This window comes from Mesoplodon mirus (assembly GCF_964341445.2).
Source record: "Mesoplodon mirus genome assembly, chromosome: 7".
In the NCBI taxonomy this organism is placed as follows: Eukaryota; Metazoa; Chordata; class Mammalia; order Artiodactyla; family Ziphiidae; genus Mesoplodon; species Mesoplodon mirus.
In genome coordinates, this window is record NC_138983.1 from 101679590 (window position 1) to 101693975 (window position 14386).

General features: G+C 43.3%; 1 protein-coding gene and 1 pseudogene across 2 annotated transcripts in view; both read right to left on the reverse strand.

The window, feature by feature from the left end:
* LOC309808912 (centrosomal protein of 78 kDa-like) overlaps window positions 1-14386 on the reverse strand; it is an 823590-nt pseudogene that overhangs the window by 554174 nt on the left and 255030 nt on the right. The window lies entirely within an intron of this gene.
* LOC309808096 (forkhead-associated domain-containing protein 1-like) overlaps window positions 1-14386 on the reverse strand; it is a gene marked incomplete at both ends in the record, with an annotated part of 79049 nt that overhangs the window by 24732 nt on the left and 39931 nt on the right. The window contains 2 exons of the mRNA XM_082628097.1: window positions 5822-6058; window positions 9144-9253. Coding sequence (XP_082484223.1) covers window positions 5822-6058; window positions 9144-9253 — 347 coding nt within the window. The remainder of the gene's footprint in view (window positions 1-5821; window positions 6059-9143; window positions 9254-14386) is intronic.

Sequence of the window (14386 nt, forward strand, 5' to 3'; positions counted from 1 at the left end):
CACTTATTGAAGAGACTGTCTTTTCTCCACTGTATATCCTTGACTCCTTTGTCATAGATTAGTTGACCATAGGTGTGTGGGTTTATCTCTGGGCTTTCTATTCTGTTCCATTGACCTATATTTCTGTTTTTGTGCCAGTACCATATTGTCTTGATTACTGTGGCTTTGTAGTATAGGCTGAAGTTAGGGAGTCTGATTCCTCCAGCTCCGTTTTTTTCCCTCAAGACTGCTTTGGCTATTCGGGGTCTTTTGTGTCTCCACACAAATTTTAAGCTTTTTTGTTCTAGTTCTCTAAAAAATGCCATTGGTAATTTGATAGGGATTGCATTGAATCTGTAGATTGCTTTGGGTAGTATAGCCATTTTCACAATATTGATTCTTCCAATCCAAGAACGTGGTATATCTCTCCATCTGTTGCTATCATCTTTAATTTCTTTCATCAGTGTCTTACAGTTTTCTGCATACAGGTCTTTGTCTCCCTAGGTAGGTTTATTCCTAGGTATTGTATTTTTTGGTTGCAGTGGTACATGAGAGTGTTTCCTTAATTTCTCTTTCAGATTTTTCATCATTAGTGTATAGGAATGCAAGAGATTTCTGTGCATTCATTTTGTGTCCTGCAACTTTACCAAGTTCATTGATTAGCTCTAGTAGTTTTCTGGTGCCATCTTTAGGATTCTCTCTGTAGAGTATCCTGTCATTTGCAAACAGTGACAGTTTTACTTCTTCTTTTTCAATTTGGATTCCTTTTATTGCTTTTTCTTCACTGATTGCTGTGGCTAGGACTTCCAAAACTATGTTGAAGAATAGTAGTGAGAGTGGACATCCTTGTCTTGTTCCTGATCTTAGAGGAAATGCTTTCAGTTTTTCACCATTGAGAATGATGTTTGCTGTGGCTTTGTCATATATGGCCTTTACTATGTTGAAGTAGGTTCCCTCTATGCCCACTTTCTGGAGAGCTTTTATCATAAATCAGAGTTGAATTTTGTCAAAAGCTTTTTCTGCATCCATTGAGATGATCATATGGTTTTTCTTTTTCAATTTGTTAATATGGTGTATCACATTGATTGATTTGCATATATTGAAGAATCCTTGCCTCTCTGGGATAAATCCCACTTGATCATGGTGTATGATCCTTTTAATGTGTTGTTGGATTCTGTTTGCTAGTATTTTGTTGAGGATTTTTGCATCTATATTCATCAGTGATACTGGTCTGTAATTTTCTTTTTTTGTAGTATCTTTGTCTGGTTTCGGTATCAGGGTGATGGTGGCCTCAGAGAATGAGTTTGGGAGTGTTCCTTCCTCTGCAATTTTTTGGAAGAGTTTGAGAAGGATGGGTGTCAGCTCGTCTCTAAATGTTTGATAGCATTCACCTGTGAAGCCTTCTGGTCCTGGACTTCTGTTTGTTGGAAGATTTTTAATCACAGTTTCAATTTCATTACTTGTGATTGGTCTGTTCATATTTTCTATTTCTTCCTGGTTCAGACTTGAAAGGTTATAACTTTCTAAGAATTTGTTCATGTCTTCCAGGTTGTCCATTTTATTGGCATAGAGTTGCTTGTAGTTGTCTCTTAGGATGCTTTGTATTTCTGCGGTGTCTGTTGTAACTTCTTTTTCCTTTCTAATTTTATTGATTTGAGTCCTCTCCCTCTTTTTCTTGATGAGTCTGGCTAATGGTTTATCAATTTTGTTTAACTTCTCAAAGAACCAGCTTTTAGTTTTATTGATCTTTGCTATTGGTTTCTTTGTTTCTATTTCATTTATTTCTGCTCTGATCTTTATGATTTCTTTCCTTCTGCTAACTTTGGGTTTTGTTTGTTCTTCTTTCTCTAGTTCCTTTAGGTGTAACGTTAGATTGTTTATTTGAGATTTTTCTTGTTTCTTGAGGTAGGCTTGTATAGCTATGAACTTCCCTCTTAGAACTATGGGATGCTTTTGCTGCATCCCATAGGTTTTGGATCATCATGTTTTAATTGTCATTTGTCTCAAGGTATTTTTTGATTTCCTCTTTGATTTCTTCAGTGATCTCTTGGTTATTTAGTAACATACTGTTTAGCCTCTATGTGTTTGTGTTTTTTACAGGTTTTTCCCTGTAATTCATTTCTAATCTCATAGCGTTCTGGTCAGAAAAGATGCTTGATATGATTTTAATTTTCTTAAATTTCCTGAGGCTTGATTTGTGACCCAAAACGTGATCTATCCTGGAAAATGTTCCGTGCGCACTTGAGAAGAAAGTGTAATCTGCTGTTTTAGGATGGAATGTCCTACAAATATCAATTAAATCTATCTGGTCTATTGTGTCATTTAAAGCTTGTGTTTCCTTATTAATTTTCTCTTTGGATGATCTGTCCATTGGTGTAAGTGAGGTGTTCAAGTCCCCCACTATTATTGTGTTACTGTTGATTTCCTCTTTTAGAGCTGTTAGCGATTGCCTTTTGTATTGAGGTGTTCCTATGTTGGGTGCATATATATTTATAATTGTTATATCTTCCTCTTGGATTGATCCCTTGATCGTTACGTAGTGTCCTTCCTTGTCTCTTGTAACATTCTTTATTTTAAAGTGTATTTTACCTGATATGAGTATTGCTACTCCAGCTTTCCTTTGATTTCCATTTGCATGGAATATCTTTTTCCATCCCCTCACTTTCAGTCTGTATGTGTCCCTAGGTCTGAAGTGGGTCTCCTGGAGACAGCATATAGATGGGTCTTATTTTTGTATCCTTTCAGCAACCCTGTGTCTTTTGGTTGGAGCATTTGATCCATTCACGTTTAAGGTAATTATCGATATGTATGTTTCTATGACCATTTTCTTAATTGTTTTGGGTTTGTTTTTGTAGGTCCTTTTCTTCTCTTGTGTTTCCCACTTAGAGAAGTTCCTTTAACATTTGTTGTAGAGCTGCTTTGGTGGTGCTCAATTTTCTTAGCTTTTGCTTGTCTGTCAAGCTTTTGATTTCTCCATCGAATCTCAATGAGATCCTTGCTGGGTAGAGTAATCTTGGTTGTAGGTTCTTCCCTTTCATCACTTTAAGTATATCATGCCACTCCCTTCTGGTTGGTAGAGTTTCTGCTGAGAAATCAGCTGGTAACCTTCTGGGAGTTCCCTTGTATGTTATTTGTCATTTTTGCCTTGCTGCTGTCAATAATTTTTCTTTAATTTTTGCCAAGTTGATTACTATGTGTCTCAGTGTGTTTCTCCTTGGGTTTCTCCTGTATGGGACTCTCTGTGCTTCCTGGACTTGGGTGGCTATTTCCTTTCCGATGTTAGGGAAGTTTTTGACTATAATCTCTTCAATATCTTCTCGGGTCCTTTCTCTCTCTCTTCTCCTTCTGGGACCCGTATAATGTGAACGTTGTTGTGTTTAATGTTGTCCCAGAGGTCTCTTAAGCTGTCTTCATTTCTTTTCATTCTTTTTTCTTTATTCTGTTCCGCAGCAGTGAATTCCACCATTCTGTCTTCCAGGTCACTTATCCGTTCTTTTGCCTCAGTTATTCTATTGATTCCTTCTAGTGTGTTTTTTTTTTCAGTTATTGTATTGTTCATCTCTGTTTGTTTGTTCTTGAATTCTTCTAGATCTTTGTTAAACATTTCTTGCATCTTCTCGATCTTTGCCTCCATTCTTTTTCTGAGGTCCAGGATCATCTTCACTAACATTATTCTGAATTCTTTTTCTGGAAGGTTGCCTATCTACATTTCATTTAGTTGTTTTCTGGGGTTTTACCTTGTTCCTTCATCTGTTACATAGCCCTCTGCCTTTTCATCTTTTCTGTCTTTCTGTGAATATTGTTTTTGTTCCACAAGCTGCAGGATTGTAGTTCTTCTTGTTGCTGCTGTCTGCCCTCTGGTGGATGAGGCTATCTAAGAGGCTTGTGGAAGTTTCCTGATAGGAGGGACTGGTGGTGGGTAGAGCTGGCTGTGGCATTGGTAGGCAGAGCTCAGTAAAACTTTAATCTGCTTGTCTGCTGATGGGTGGGTCTGGGTTCCCTCCCTGTTAGTTGTTTGGCCTGAAGTGACCCAACACTGGAGCCTACCCAGGCTCTTTGGTGGAGCTAATGGCAGACTCTGGGAGGGCTCATGCCAAGGAATACTTCCCAGAACTTCTGCTGCCAGTGTCCTTGTCCCTTGGTGAGCCATAGCTGCCTCCCGCCTCTGCAGGAGACCCTCCAACACCAGTAGGTAGGTCTGGTTCAGTCTCCTATGGGGGTCACTGCTCCTTCCCCTGGGTCCCAATGCACATACTACTTTGTGTGTGCCCTCCAGGAGTGGAATCGCTCTTTCCCCCAGTCCTGCCAAAGTCCTGCAATCAAATCCCACTAGCCTTCAAAGTCTGAGTCTCTAGGAATTCCTCCTCCCATTGCCGGACCCCCAGGTTGGGAAGCCCGACGTGGGGCTCAGAACCTTCACTCCAGTGGGTGGACTTCTGTGGTATAAGTGTTCTCCAGTTTGTGAGTCACCCACCCAGCAGAGATGGGATTTGATTTTATTGGGATTGCGCCCCTCCTACTGTCTCATTGCACCTTCTCCTTTGTCTTTGCATGTGGGGTATCTTTTTTGGTGAGTTCCAGTGTCTTCCTGTCGATGATTGTTCAGCAGTTAGTTGTGATTCCAGTGTTCTCGAAAGAGGGAGTGACAGCATGTCCTTCTACTCCGTCATGTTGAACCAAATCTGACTACGGTTTTAAGCAGAATTATGCACTGAGGCCAAAATTCATCAATTTCCAATTGCTTTTTTATCAACGTTGTTGAGATATAATTTATGTACAAGATCAGTGGCCAATTTTAAAGTAGTTCTTTAAAACTTAAAAAAAAATTTTTTTTTCTTTTGGATTTAGTTTCAGGAGGAAGGAAGTTGACTGGTAAATCCAGACATTCTGGGTGGAGATTTTTTGGTGAAATTTCCTATAAATGAACCAGCAGCTGCCTTCAGGGTTTGATAAAGGCCTCAGTGTTTGGAACACTGTGGGGTTCCTTCTCCCCATCTCCAGCTCTTTCTGGCTGGGTCCGGGTGGGTGTGAGAAGTGGTCAGTGAAGTGACACGAGTTGGGTGGAAATGCAAAGTGGGTGTGAAAGCATGAGGTGTACAAGGTGGCAGAGCTGAGCCCAAATCACATCACTGTCTCTCACTTGCTGTGCAAGCTCCTCGGCATCGCTGAGCATGCCTCAGTCTCCTCATCTGTAGAATGGCATGTGTCAGAAGACTGAGGTTTAAATAGCTAATGAGGGGACTTCCCTCATGGTGCAGTGGTTAAGAATCCCCCTGCCAATGCAGGGGACAGGAGTTCGAGCCCTGGTCCAGGAAGATCCCACATGCTGTGGAGAAACTATGCCCGTGGGCCACAACTACTGAGCCTACACTCTAGAGTCCGCGAGCCACAGCTACTGAAGCCCTCATGCTGCAACTACTGAAGCCCACGTGCCTAGAGCCCATGGTCTGCAGCAAGAGAAGCCACTGCAATGAGAAGCCCATGCACCACAGTGAAGAGTAGACCCTGCTCACTGCAACTAGAGAAAGCCCGTGCACAGCAACGAAGACCCAATGCAGCCATAAATAAATAAATTAAATAAATAAATAAATAAATAAATAAGCTAATGCACCCAAAGCACCTGCACCGGGGCCTGAACATGGTAGGCACTTAATGAAATCTAATATTGTTCTTACAAGGCTAGAAACTTGCCAACCCTGCACTCCCTGGAACTGTACTCCTCACCATGCTGTGCTGACTGCCCATTTCTAACTACCCGGGTGGCTCCCCCCAGGCTCTACCTGAGAGCTGTCACCCTGTGTTGTGACCCCAAGGCCCCGACCCACTTGTCTCTGAGCCCTACCTGGTTTTTCAAGCTCTGGATCTCTCTCTGTTGGGCATCGTCCTCTTCATGCAGAACCTGAAACTTGGGCGGGATCACCCTCTCCTTCTGCCTGGAGGCAGCTGTTTCCAACAGCTTCTGGCTCAGGTTGGCCACTTGGTTCTGCAGGCTTGCTATCACGGTGTCTTTGTATTTAGATTCAAGTTCAAAATCGGAGAGACGGCTGACTTCTTTTCCCAGCAGCAGAATTATTTCATCCTGGGTGGAGGACAGATGGGAAATTTACTAGGTGTGAGTCTGGGTGTAAGGCTGAGCCCATTTAAAGAAATACAGGAAAAATATGGTATCATTCTTTGGGAAGGTGAGGGCAGGCAGGGAGGGAAAAAGCAGACTTTCAAGGCTATCTCTGTCACTTCGAAAATCTCATAGAGACAAGAATTGGGTTAAAATGAGGTAATTGTATATAGACTCCTGTAATGGATGTCTATACCTCACAGGTACGGACACTTTCCTTTCCCCGAGAATTAGACTTTCATATTAAGAACAACCATCCCACTTGGGAACTTTTGTTGCTAGAAAGTTTACTTAGAGTGTTTTCATTTATAATATTCAGCCTAGCACACTGGGGACCTAGGAAAGGTAGTTAGGAAAACAACATTCTGCTTGACCACATTCTGCCTATAATGAGGGTTATTTGTTTTAACTTAAAACATTCTGAACTATTTGTTTTCCCTTTCCTCTCTTCTAATATTTCCTGCCTCTTTTGGCTATTCATGTATGAATTTTTTCCAGGTAACTCAATCTGGAAAGTAAATGAGACAGGAATAGTGACTTATTTGCATGGGCTCATGTAAACTTTCGGCTGGAAAAACAAAATTGCTGGTAGACTGTACCCACAGGTATAATTAACCCTGTCCTCCATCTCTCCAGTGATAAAGCTCTGCAGCCAAAGAATTGGTTAGGTTTTCCAAAAAAGGAAAAAAAAAATCCCCCAAACTTCTCACCAGACATTATCAATAAAATGTCAGAAAAACTGAAGAAGAAGAAGAAGAAAAATTTCCCCAGAGGCCTTTTCCAAAGCAGTCACCCGAGGAGGTAAACGGGCAATTTCTGAGCCAGCTCATTCCCAGGAGAGCCGTCCAGTCAGCCTCACGATCTGCTAGCTCCGTGACCTGGGGAAGGACAGGGTCTCGCTCATGAGAAAGCCTGTCTGACATTGCCAGCTGCTGCCAGGGGCCTTCCTTTGGGTCCTTGTGAAAGTTGGTGGCAAAACTTCAAGAGAGAGCATCAGACATATTCCCTACTCCTGGGCAGTTTCCCCTGTTTCACCCTGTTATGATCAGCCAGGTGCTTATTCATTTTTCATGCAACAAACATTCATCGGGCAGCAACTAAGTGCCAGGCCCCGTGCCAGTGCTGGAATATAAGAAGTTTGCAGAGGGCAGTGGACAGCTGTGGGTTCTGCTTTCCTGCTGAGAGTCCCCTTGCCCTTCTTGGAGGGAGTGTTCCTCCTTCCATTTGGTCTGGGTAGGACTGTCAGTCATGTGCCTTGCTCCTTCCTGTCCCACCTCCCCATGTGCATGTGGCCCAAGCTGGTCAATCAGAGATTTCACACATCGATTACAGAGGGAGAGGATCTTGCCTTCTTTTGGATCATGTAGGCTTGTTTGCCTGAGTTTGTCTTTTCTAACACACAAAGCCAGCCTTATGAAGAAAGCCAGACACTGAGGGAAACAGAGGGGAGAAGTTGGTAGTGGGGAGGTGTTCTGATGACATTATTCAAGCTCCTGGATCTAGCCATACCTGAAGCTAGTGGCCCTTTAAATTTTCCAATAAGATGAGCTAATCAATGCTCCCCCTCAAGCTAATTTGTTTATTGTCACTTGAAGGAGTCCTGGCAAGTCAGGGTATAAACGACTTATAAAGAGAAAGAATTCTTTCTATTATAAATAGAAAAAATGATAAATGGCTTATAAACATTTTCTATAAATAGAAAAAAATTATAGTGGTTGCACTATATTTCCAAGTTAAAATTGAGGCAGGTTGAAAAATGGCTACAAATACTTTGCAGTTTTGCCATCCAGTCTATTTCCCCACCCTCTAGTCTGGGCTGGCCCCGTGACTAGCTTTAACCAACGGAATGGAGTGGAAGTGATGCTGCATGATCTCCAGGCAAGTTCTTACAGGCTGTGCAGCTTCTGCTCTGGCCCCCTGGGAACCCTGAGACCACCGTGCTGTGATGAAAAACCACATGCACAAAGGGGCGCACCAGTCCAGGCGTCCTGGCTGAGGCCCTAGATGTGGGAAGGAGGCCAATGGAGACCGACCACCAGCCTGGCCAAGCCAGCGGCTTACTGAAGCCGCATGAGTGAGGCCAGGGGACACGAGCAAAGGAACCTTCCAGGTCAACCCATAGATTCTGGGGAATAATGAATTGCTGTTGGAAGCCGCTAAGTTTTGGGATGGCTTGTTACACAGCGATAAATACAGAATCTGAGTGTGGCTTCTCGCCTTTCTGCAACATTTTTCAGAGTCTGGTCCCAGGATGCCTGGGTTGGAACCCCCTGCCTCCTGAAGGTTTGGATTTCCGTGTCTGACAAGAACCTCAGGTAGGCCTGCTCCTCACAAACTCTGAGAATTGCTGCAGGAGCAGGCCCTGGCCCTGAAGGAAAGCGAGATATTATAGACTGCTTCTTTTAGAGTAACTTTCGAGTCGTGTCTAAGTGGGGAGAAATTGACCTGGGCCCTTCCCAGGATGGCTTGAATCCACCTGTTCTGCTCGCATCCCTGCTTTAAACCTCTCTGGTTCTTTAACGAGTCTCTCGGCCCACGCCTCCCTGACTTCAGGGCTCACGTCCTCCTGCAAGGAACGTGTTTTTGCGTCACTGTTCCATCCCTGAAGGTTGACCAAGTGATTACTGTGTGGGAGTTAGAAGTACCCGCTGAGAAGCTAACCAGACCTCGCTTTGAATCTTAACACTTCTCCTTGCATTGGACAGCCTTGAACACATCACTGAACCTCTCTGAGCTTCAGTTTCCTAATCTGCGAAGTGAGGCTGATAAAATCTAGTTTGAAGATGGTGAAGATTAACGAGCTAATAAATGTCAAGTGCACAGGACATGGCCCAGCACACAGTAGGTGCTCAGTACCTTGTAGTTGTAGATGTTATTTGGGATAAAATGAGCAGTGGCCAAACCTGGCTGAATGTCTTGGGAGGAAGAGGTGGTTTCTTGGAAGTAGGAAAAAGGGACAGTCCTTGAGACACAGAGAACAAGAGGCAGTGGCAATCTCTCCATGGTCCCTCTTGCTGCTGTAGCTCTGTGCTTCCCCGAGACCCCTCACCTTATCGTGCTGGGCCAGGTCCTGGTCCACAAAAATTTCTCGGTAGGGCCCTGTCCCAGGAACTTCCTCGGCCACTGATTGTTCCGACAGTTCCGCGGCGTTGGTCCACACTAACACACAAGGTCAACAGAGAATGCAGAGGAGACAGTGAGTTTCCCCAAAGTCTTAAAGAATATTTTCAGATTAACCTTCACATTCATGAGACTTATGCACTGAAAGCATTACAGGAGGACTGGAAAGGGTAAGAGCTGCCTCATTTCTCTTCCCCAGCGTTAACTGCACTGATGCACTGTGGTGTGTCTCTTTCCAGACTTTTTTCTATGCTGCCTAAGAGCTGAGGACCTTGGGCAAGTCATTTGCTCTCTCTAAGCCTTAGTTTCCACATACATAATTCAGGATCCCTGATAGTCTCTGTTATAAAGGGCTATCTGGAGATTAAATAGAATAATGATATAGAGCAGGGGTTGGCAAACTATGGCCCTGTGGCCAAATCTGGAATTCTGGCTATGTTTGTAAATAAAGTTTTATTGCAACATAGCCACAGTGATCATTTACATATTATTTATGGCTGCTTCCCAGCTACAAAGGCAGAGCTGAGTAGTTGCAGCACAGACCATGTGACCCACAAATCCTAAAGTATTTACTATCTGGCTCTTTACAGGAAAAGTTTGCTGACCCCTTAAGTAGAGCATTTAGCACTAAACATTAGCTATATATTTTTTTATTGCAGTGAAATCTTTTCAAAAAACAAAAATGCATTTACATGTCAGAGATTCTTATCCAGCTTACTTTTCAGCTAACAATATCAGAAACATCTTCCCATGTCAGTATTTGAGGCTGTACTTGGTTCTTTTCCAGGGTAGCATTGTGGTCCATTGTCCAAGTGTGCCAAACGTGTTTAACTAGGATCCACTTGATAGCCATTTAAGCTTTCCTATATTTTTTCTTATTTACCCCAGTATTACAAGGCCTTTTTATATGACTTTCAGGGATTATGGCATTGTGTTTGGGGACCCCACTCTGTATCACATCAGACATCTCGCAATTCACTCACATCAACACTGAATACATTTCTTTTTATTGGTGTAGAAACGTTTGTAAAGATTTCTATAATTCTACGTGTGAGATCACTTGGGCCCAAGCAGCATATTTTAAATTTCCAAGTGACTATGGTTTCTGGACAGTCACTGCACATTCTTATCTTCTTGTGAAGTGAGAAACTGAACAAATTGTTTTCAGTGGTGATGAAACTTTAATGAGTATTAACATTAATGATGAATGAAGCACGCACTGTCATGTTTGTGGACATTCATCATTTATTCATTTTGCTTCTGTATTTTTTATTTATGCATTTTAGAGTCAAAGATTCCTGCCCCCCAGCCAGGTCTCAAACCTCTTTGTGGACCCCAGAACCTCTAGTGGACATAGCTGATGGCCTGTGGTGCCCAGAGAATGCACAGCCTTGCGTGTTGAATGAGCAGCCCTGGCCACACTGGTTCCTGGGGCACGAGGAACACAAGGGCCTGGAACTTCAGCAGCTGCCCATTTTCTCTCCCTCCACCTCCCAACTAGGTCCATGATTAGAAAACTTTTATTTGAAGCTCACTGCCCCCATCTGACTCTCTTGGATCCTGAGCAGCAAAGTCCTAACTGACTATAGCAGCAGTGCCTGATAGAGAAATAAGGGAGCTACAGAATGCAATTTTCAATTTTCTCGTAGTCACGTTAAAAAGGTAAAAAGCAGAGAGGAATTTTTAATGATCAATTTTATTTAACCCAATACATTAAAAAGCATCATTTCAACACGTGATCGACCAAAAATATGGAGATATTTTATATTCTTTTTCTGCGAGGCATGAAGCCTTTGAAATCTGGGGTTTATTTTACACTGACTGCGCATCTCAATTTGGAAACTGAGTTTTCAGGAGGAAGATTTCATCTGTTTTCAGATTCCTCAAGAAATCGGCTCCCACTGGAGGAAGGTACTGACTGGCCTGTGTCCCCAGGGAGGGCCTCGGGGTCTGACCCTAACTGGGCCCCTGTCAGGTCTCAGCTTAGAGTTCTGGCATCTGATGCCATCTCTAGGGGTGACTCCGGCTGCCTCTACGACCCTGTCGTGGCTGTCTTGAGGGACGCTTCCCTGCAAGATGATGGCCGGAGGGGGGACTTCATCAAACTTACAGAACAGGCTGATCGATGGGGTCCCTTTACTGGGGACGGTGTGTTTACTCAAAGTCTTTGTGGGGCTAGAATTTGCTCTGAGACTTGCTTTCCTTACACCCAGGCAGGGAGGTGCGGGAGCAGTTACCCCTCACCTGCCCCAAACTTCTTTACCGGCTACTGTTATTTATCAAAAAGAACCTAAGGGCCATGTATGACCAAACCGGCTTAACTCTAGATGCTGGATCCTTCGGAGGTCCCAGTGGGGAGAAGCCCAAGGGAGGGTCGGGAGGGCTGGGGCGGTGGGACGGCGGATACGGGGACGCAGGCACTTTAAGAATTTTCGGGCATGAGCTGTTGGCCAAAAGGCAGGGGAGTTACTTTAATATTTTAACAACCCCCAGCTGTCCTGGTGCGCTCCAATAATCACCAGTCTGCAGCAGGGGCAGTATGTGTGCACCTTAACTGTGTCTTTCAGACATTGTAAGTTGTAAATAAAAGTTAAATAACAATCATGGTTAGGTAATAACTTAATTTTTAAATTTTAATATTTAAAATTTAAATATTAAAATTTTAAGATATTTAAATTATTAAGATTGTAAAATTTAAAATTTAAATATTAAAATATTAAATATTTTAATATTTACTGAATGTTCGCTATGCACCAGGCGCTGTGCTCAGCACTTACAGGCAGGATACGATTTCGTCTTCATAACAACCCAGTGAGATAGGCATTATTATTCCCATCTCCATTTTATACGTGAGAGATATGAGGCACAGAGACGTCAAGTCACCTGCTCAAGGACACACAGCTGGTAAGTGGTAGAGTCAAGGGATGAGCCTAAGTTTGTTGGATTCAGAGCCTATGCTTTTAACCACTATGTAGTCAATGTATTGAAGTGGGAAGATGTTTATGACATATTATTGAATTTTAAAAATCAGGTAGGGAATTCCTTGGCAGTCCAGTGATTAGGATTCTGTGCTTCCACTGCAGGGGGCACAGGTTCCATCCCTGGCTGGGGAACAAAGATCCTGCAAGCTGAGCGGCACGGCCAAAAAAAGAAAAAAAAAGAAGGTTACCTATGTTAGGTTCATATGATCCCATTATTGGGAAAAAAAAAATATATATATATATGAATCAAGATGCTATTTTAATAAGTCACTCCACATATTTTCTTTTCTCAGTAATTCTTCCCCACCTCCCATGAGCTCTTGCCATTAAGATTTGGCCTTGGAGCTGACGTTTTATTGCCTTGTGGTACAGGAAGGATGAGTATTAACTAGAACAGGGTGAGTTTTCCCCCAGGCAAAATGACGTTCTGATTTTTGACAACGTCTGGAGACATTTTTGAGAACCACAGTTAGGGGGGTGGTGGTGGTGTTGCTACTGGTATCTCTGGTGGGTAGGAGTCAGGGATGCTGCTAAACACTCTACAGTGGACAGGACAGATCCTTCAACAAGGAGTTATGCGACCCACCTGTCACTGTGCCAAGATTGAGAAACCCTGACCTGATCTGCAGTAAATAAATCCTTGGCTTTGGGTTTTCAAATAGAATTTTTCAAGTCTAAAGCAAGGTGACAGTCTAACAGTAAACCAATTTAATTGGAAGAGCCCAGCTTTGCTAAGAGAGAAAAGAGCTTTCTCGGAACCCTTAAAAAGAGGTGTTTTCTGTCAAGAGACAGCGTGGAGGACTGGGGCACAGAGTTTTCTCTAAAGCGTGGAGTAGAGAGGCCCAGACACAAAGGAACTCCCCATGACACGGGAAGATGAAAGTCCTTTTCTGAGGATGGGGAGTGTGTCAGGGGAACGAGGGTAAACATTTGGAAACATGAGACCTGGCTGAGAGGCTGAGGAGATAGAGCCCAGGTAGATGTGAGGGAATCTAAGCCATACGACTCATCCTTCATTTCTCCAGGGGGGATGCAAGTCCTTTAGAGAAGCCCCAAGTTCAAAATGGCACTGGAGAAACCGGTGATTACAGTGGAAAAATTTAAATGGCGGAGTGAAAAAAAGAAAAGAAACAGCCCATGTGCCATGTGTCCAAAGGATGCATTAAAAAAACAACCCCAAAAACCCTGTATATATGTTCATAAAACAGAACATGATCCATACAACAAAATGAATGAATCTCAGAAATACTATGCTGAGTGAAAAAAGCCTTCCACAAAGGAACATGTACTACATGGTTCTGTGTACTTGAGATTCTAGAACAGGAATATCTAATCCATGGCGGGAAGAGAATTCAGAAGAGTGGGTGCCTCTGGGGCCTGGGGCTGGGAATTGACTGGGGAGGGACATGAGGGAACTTTCTGGGGTGATGGTAATGTTCTATATCTTGATAGGAGTTTGGGTTACATAGGTGTACACGACCGCCAAAACTCAATGAGCACACTCAAGATCTACACCTTTCATGGTGTGGTAGCCAGTCTCCAAGATGGCCCCACTGATTCTTGTCTCCTGGTATTCAGACCCTTGCATCATCCTCTCCAATACTGGATGGACTTTATATTAGTTAGCTGGGGCTGCCATAACAAAACACCACAGGAGGTCTTAACAAAAGAAATTCATTTTCTCACAGTTCTGGAGGCTGGAAGTCCAAGATCAAGGTGTGGGCAGGGTTAGGCCTCTCTCCTTGGCTTGCAGACGGCCACCTTCCTGCTGTGTCCTCACATGCCCTTTTCTCTGTGCACGTGCATCCCTGGCGTCTCTCTCTCTCTTCTTACAAGGACACCAGCCCTTGGATTAGGGCCCACCCAATCATCTCATTTGAACTTACTCATCTATTTCAATACACTATCTCCAAATATGGTCACATTCTGCGATATTGGGATTGAGGCCTCAGCATATGCATTTTGGGGGAATGCAATTCAGTCCGTAACAAAGCTTCTCTATGTAACCAAGGATATTGCAGAAATGACACAGTTTGATTCCTGAGGTTAGATCATAAAAGACATTGCAGCTTCTGCCTCACTCGCTAGGACCACTTGTCTGGAGGAGCTGGCAGCTTGAGGATGCTCAAGCAACGTATGGAGAGGTGCACTTAGTGAAGAACTGAGGCCTCTTACCAAAAGCCATGGGAGT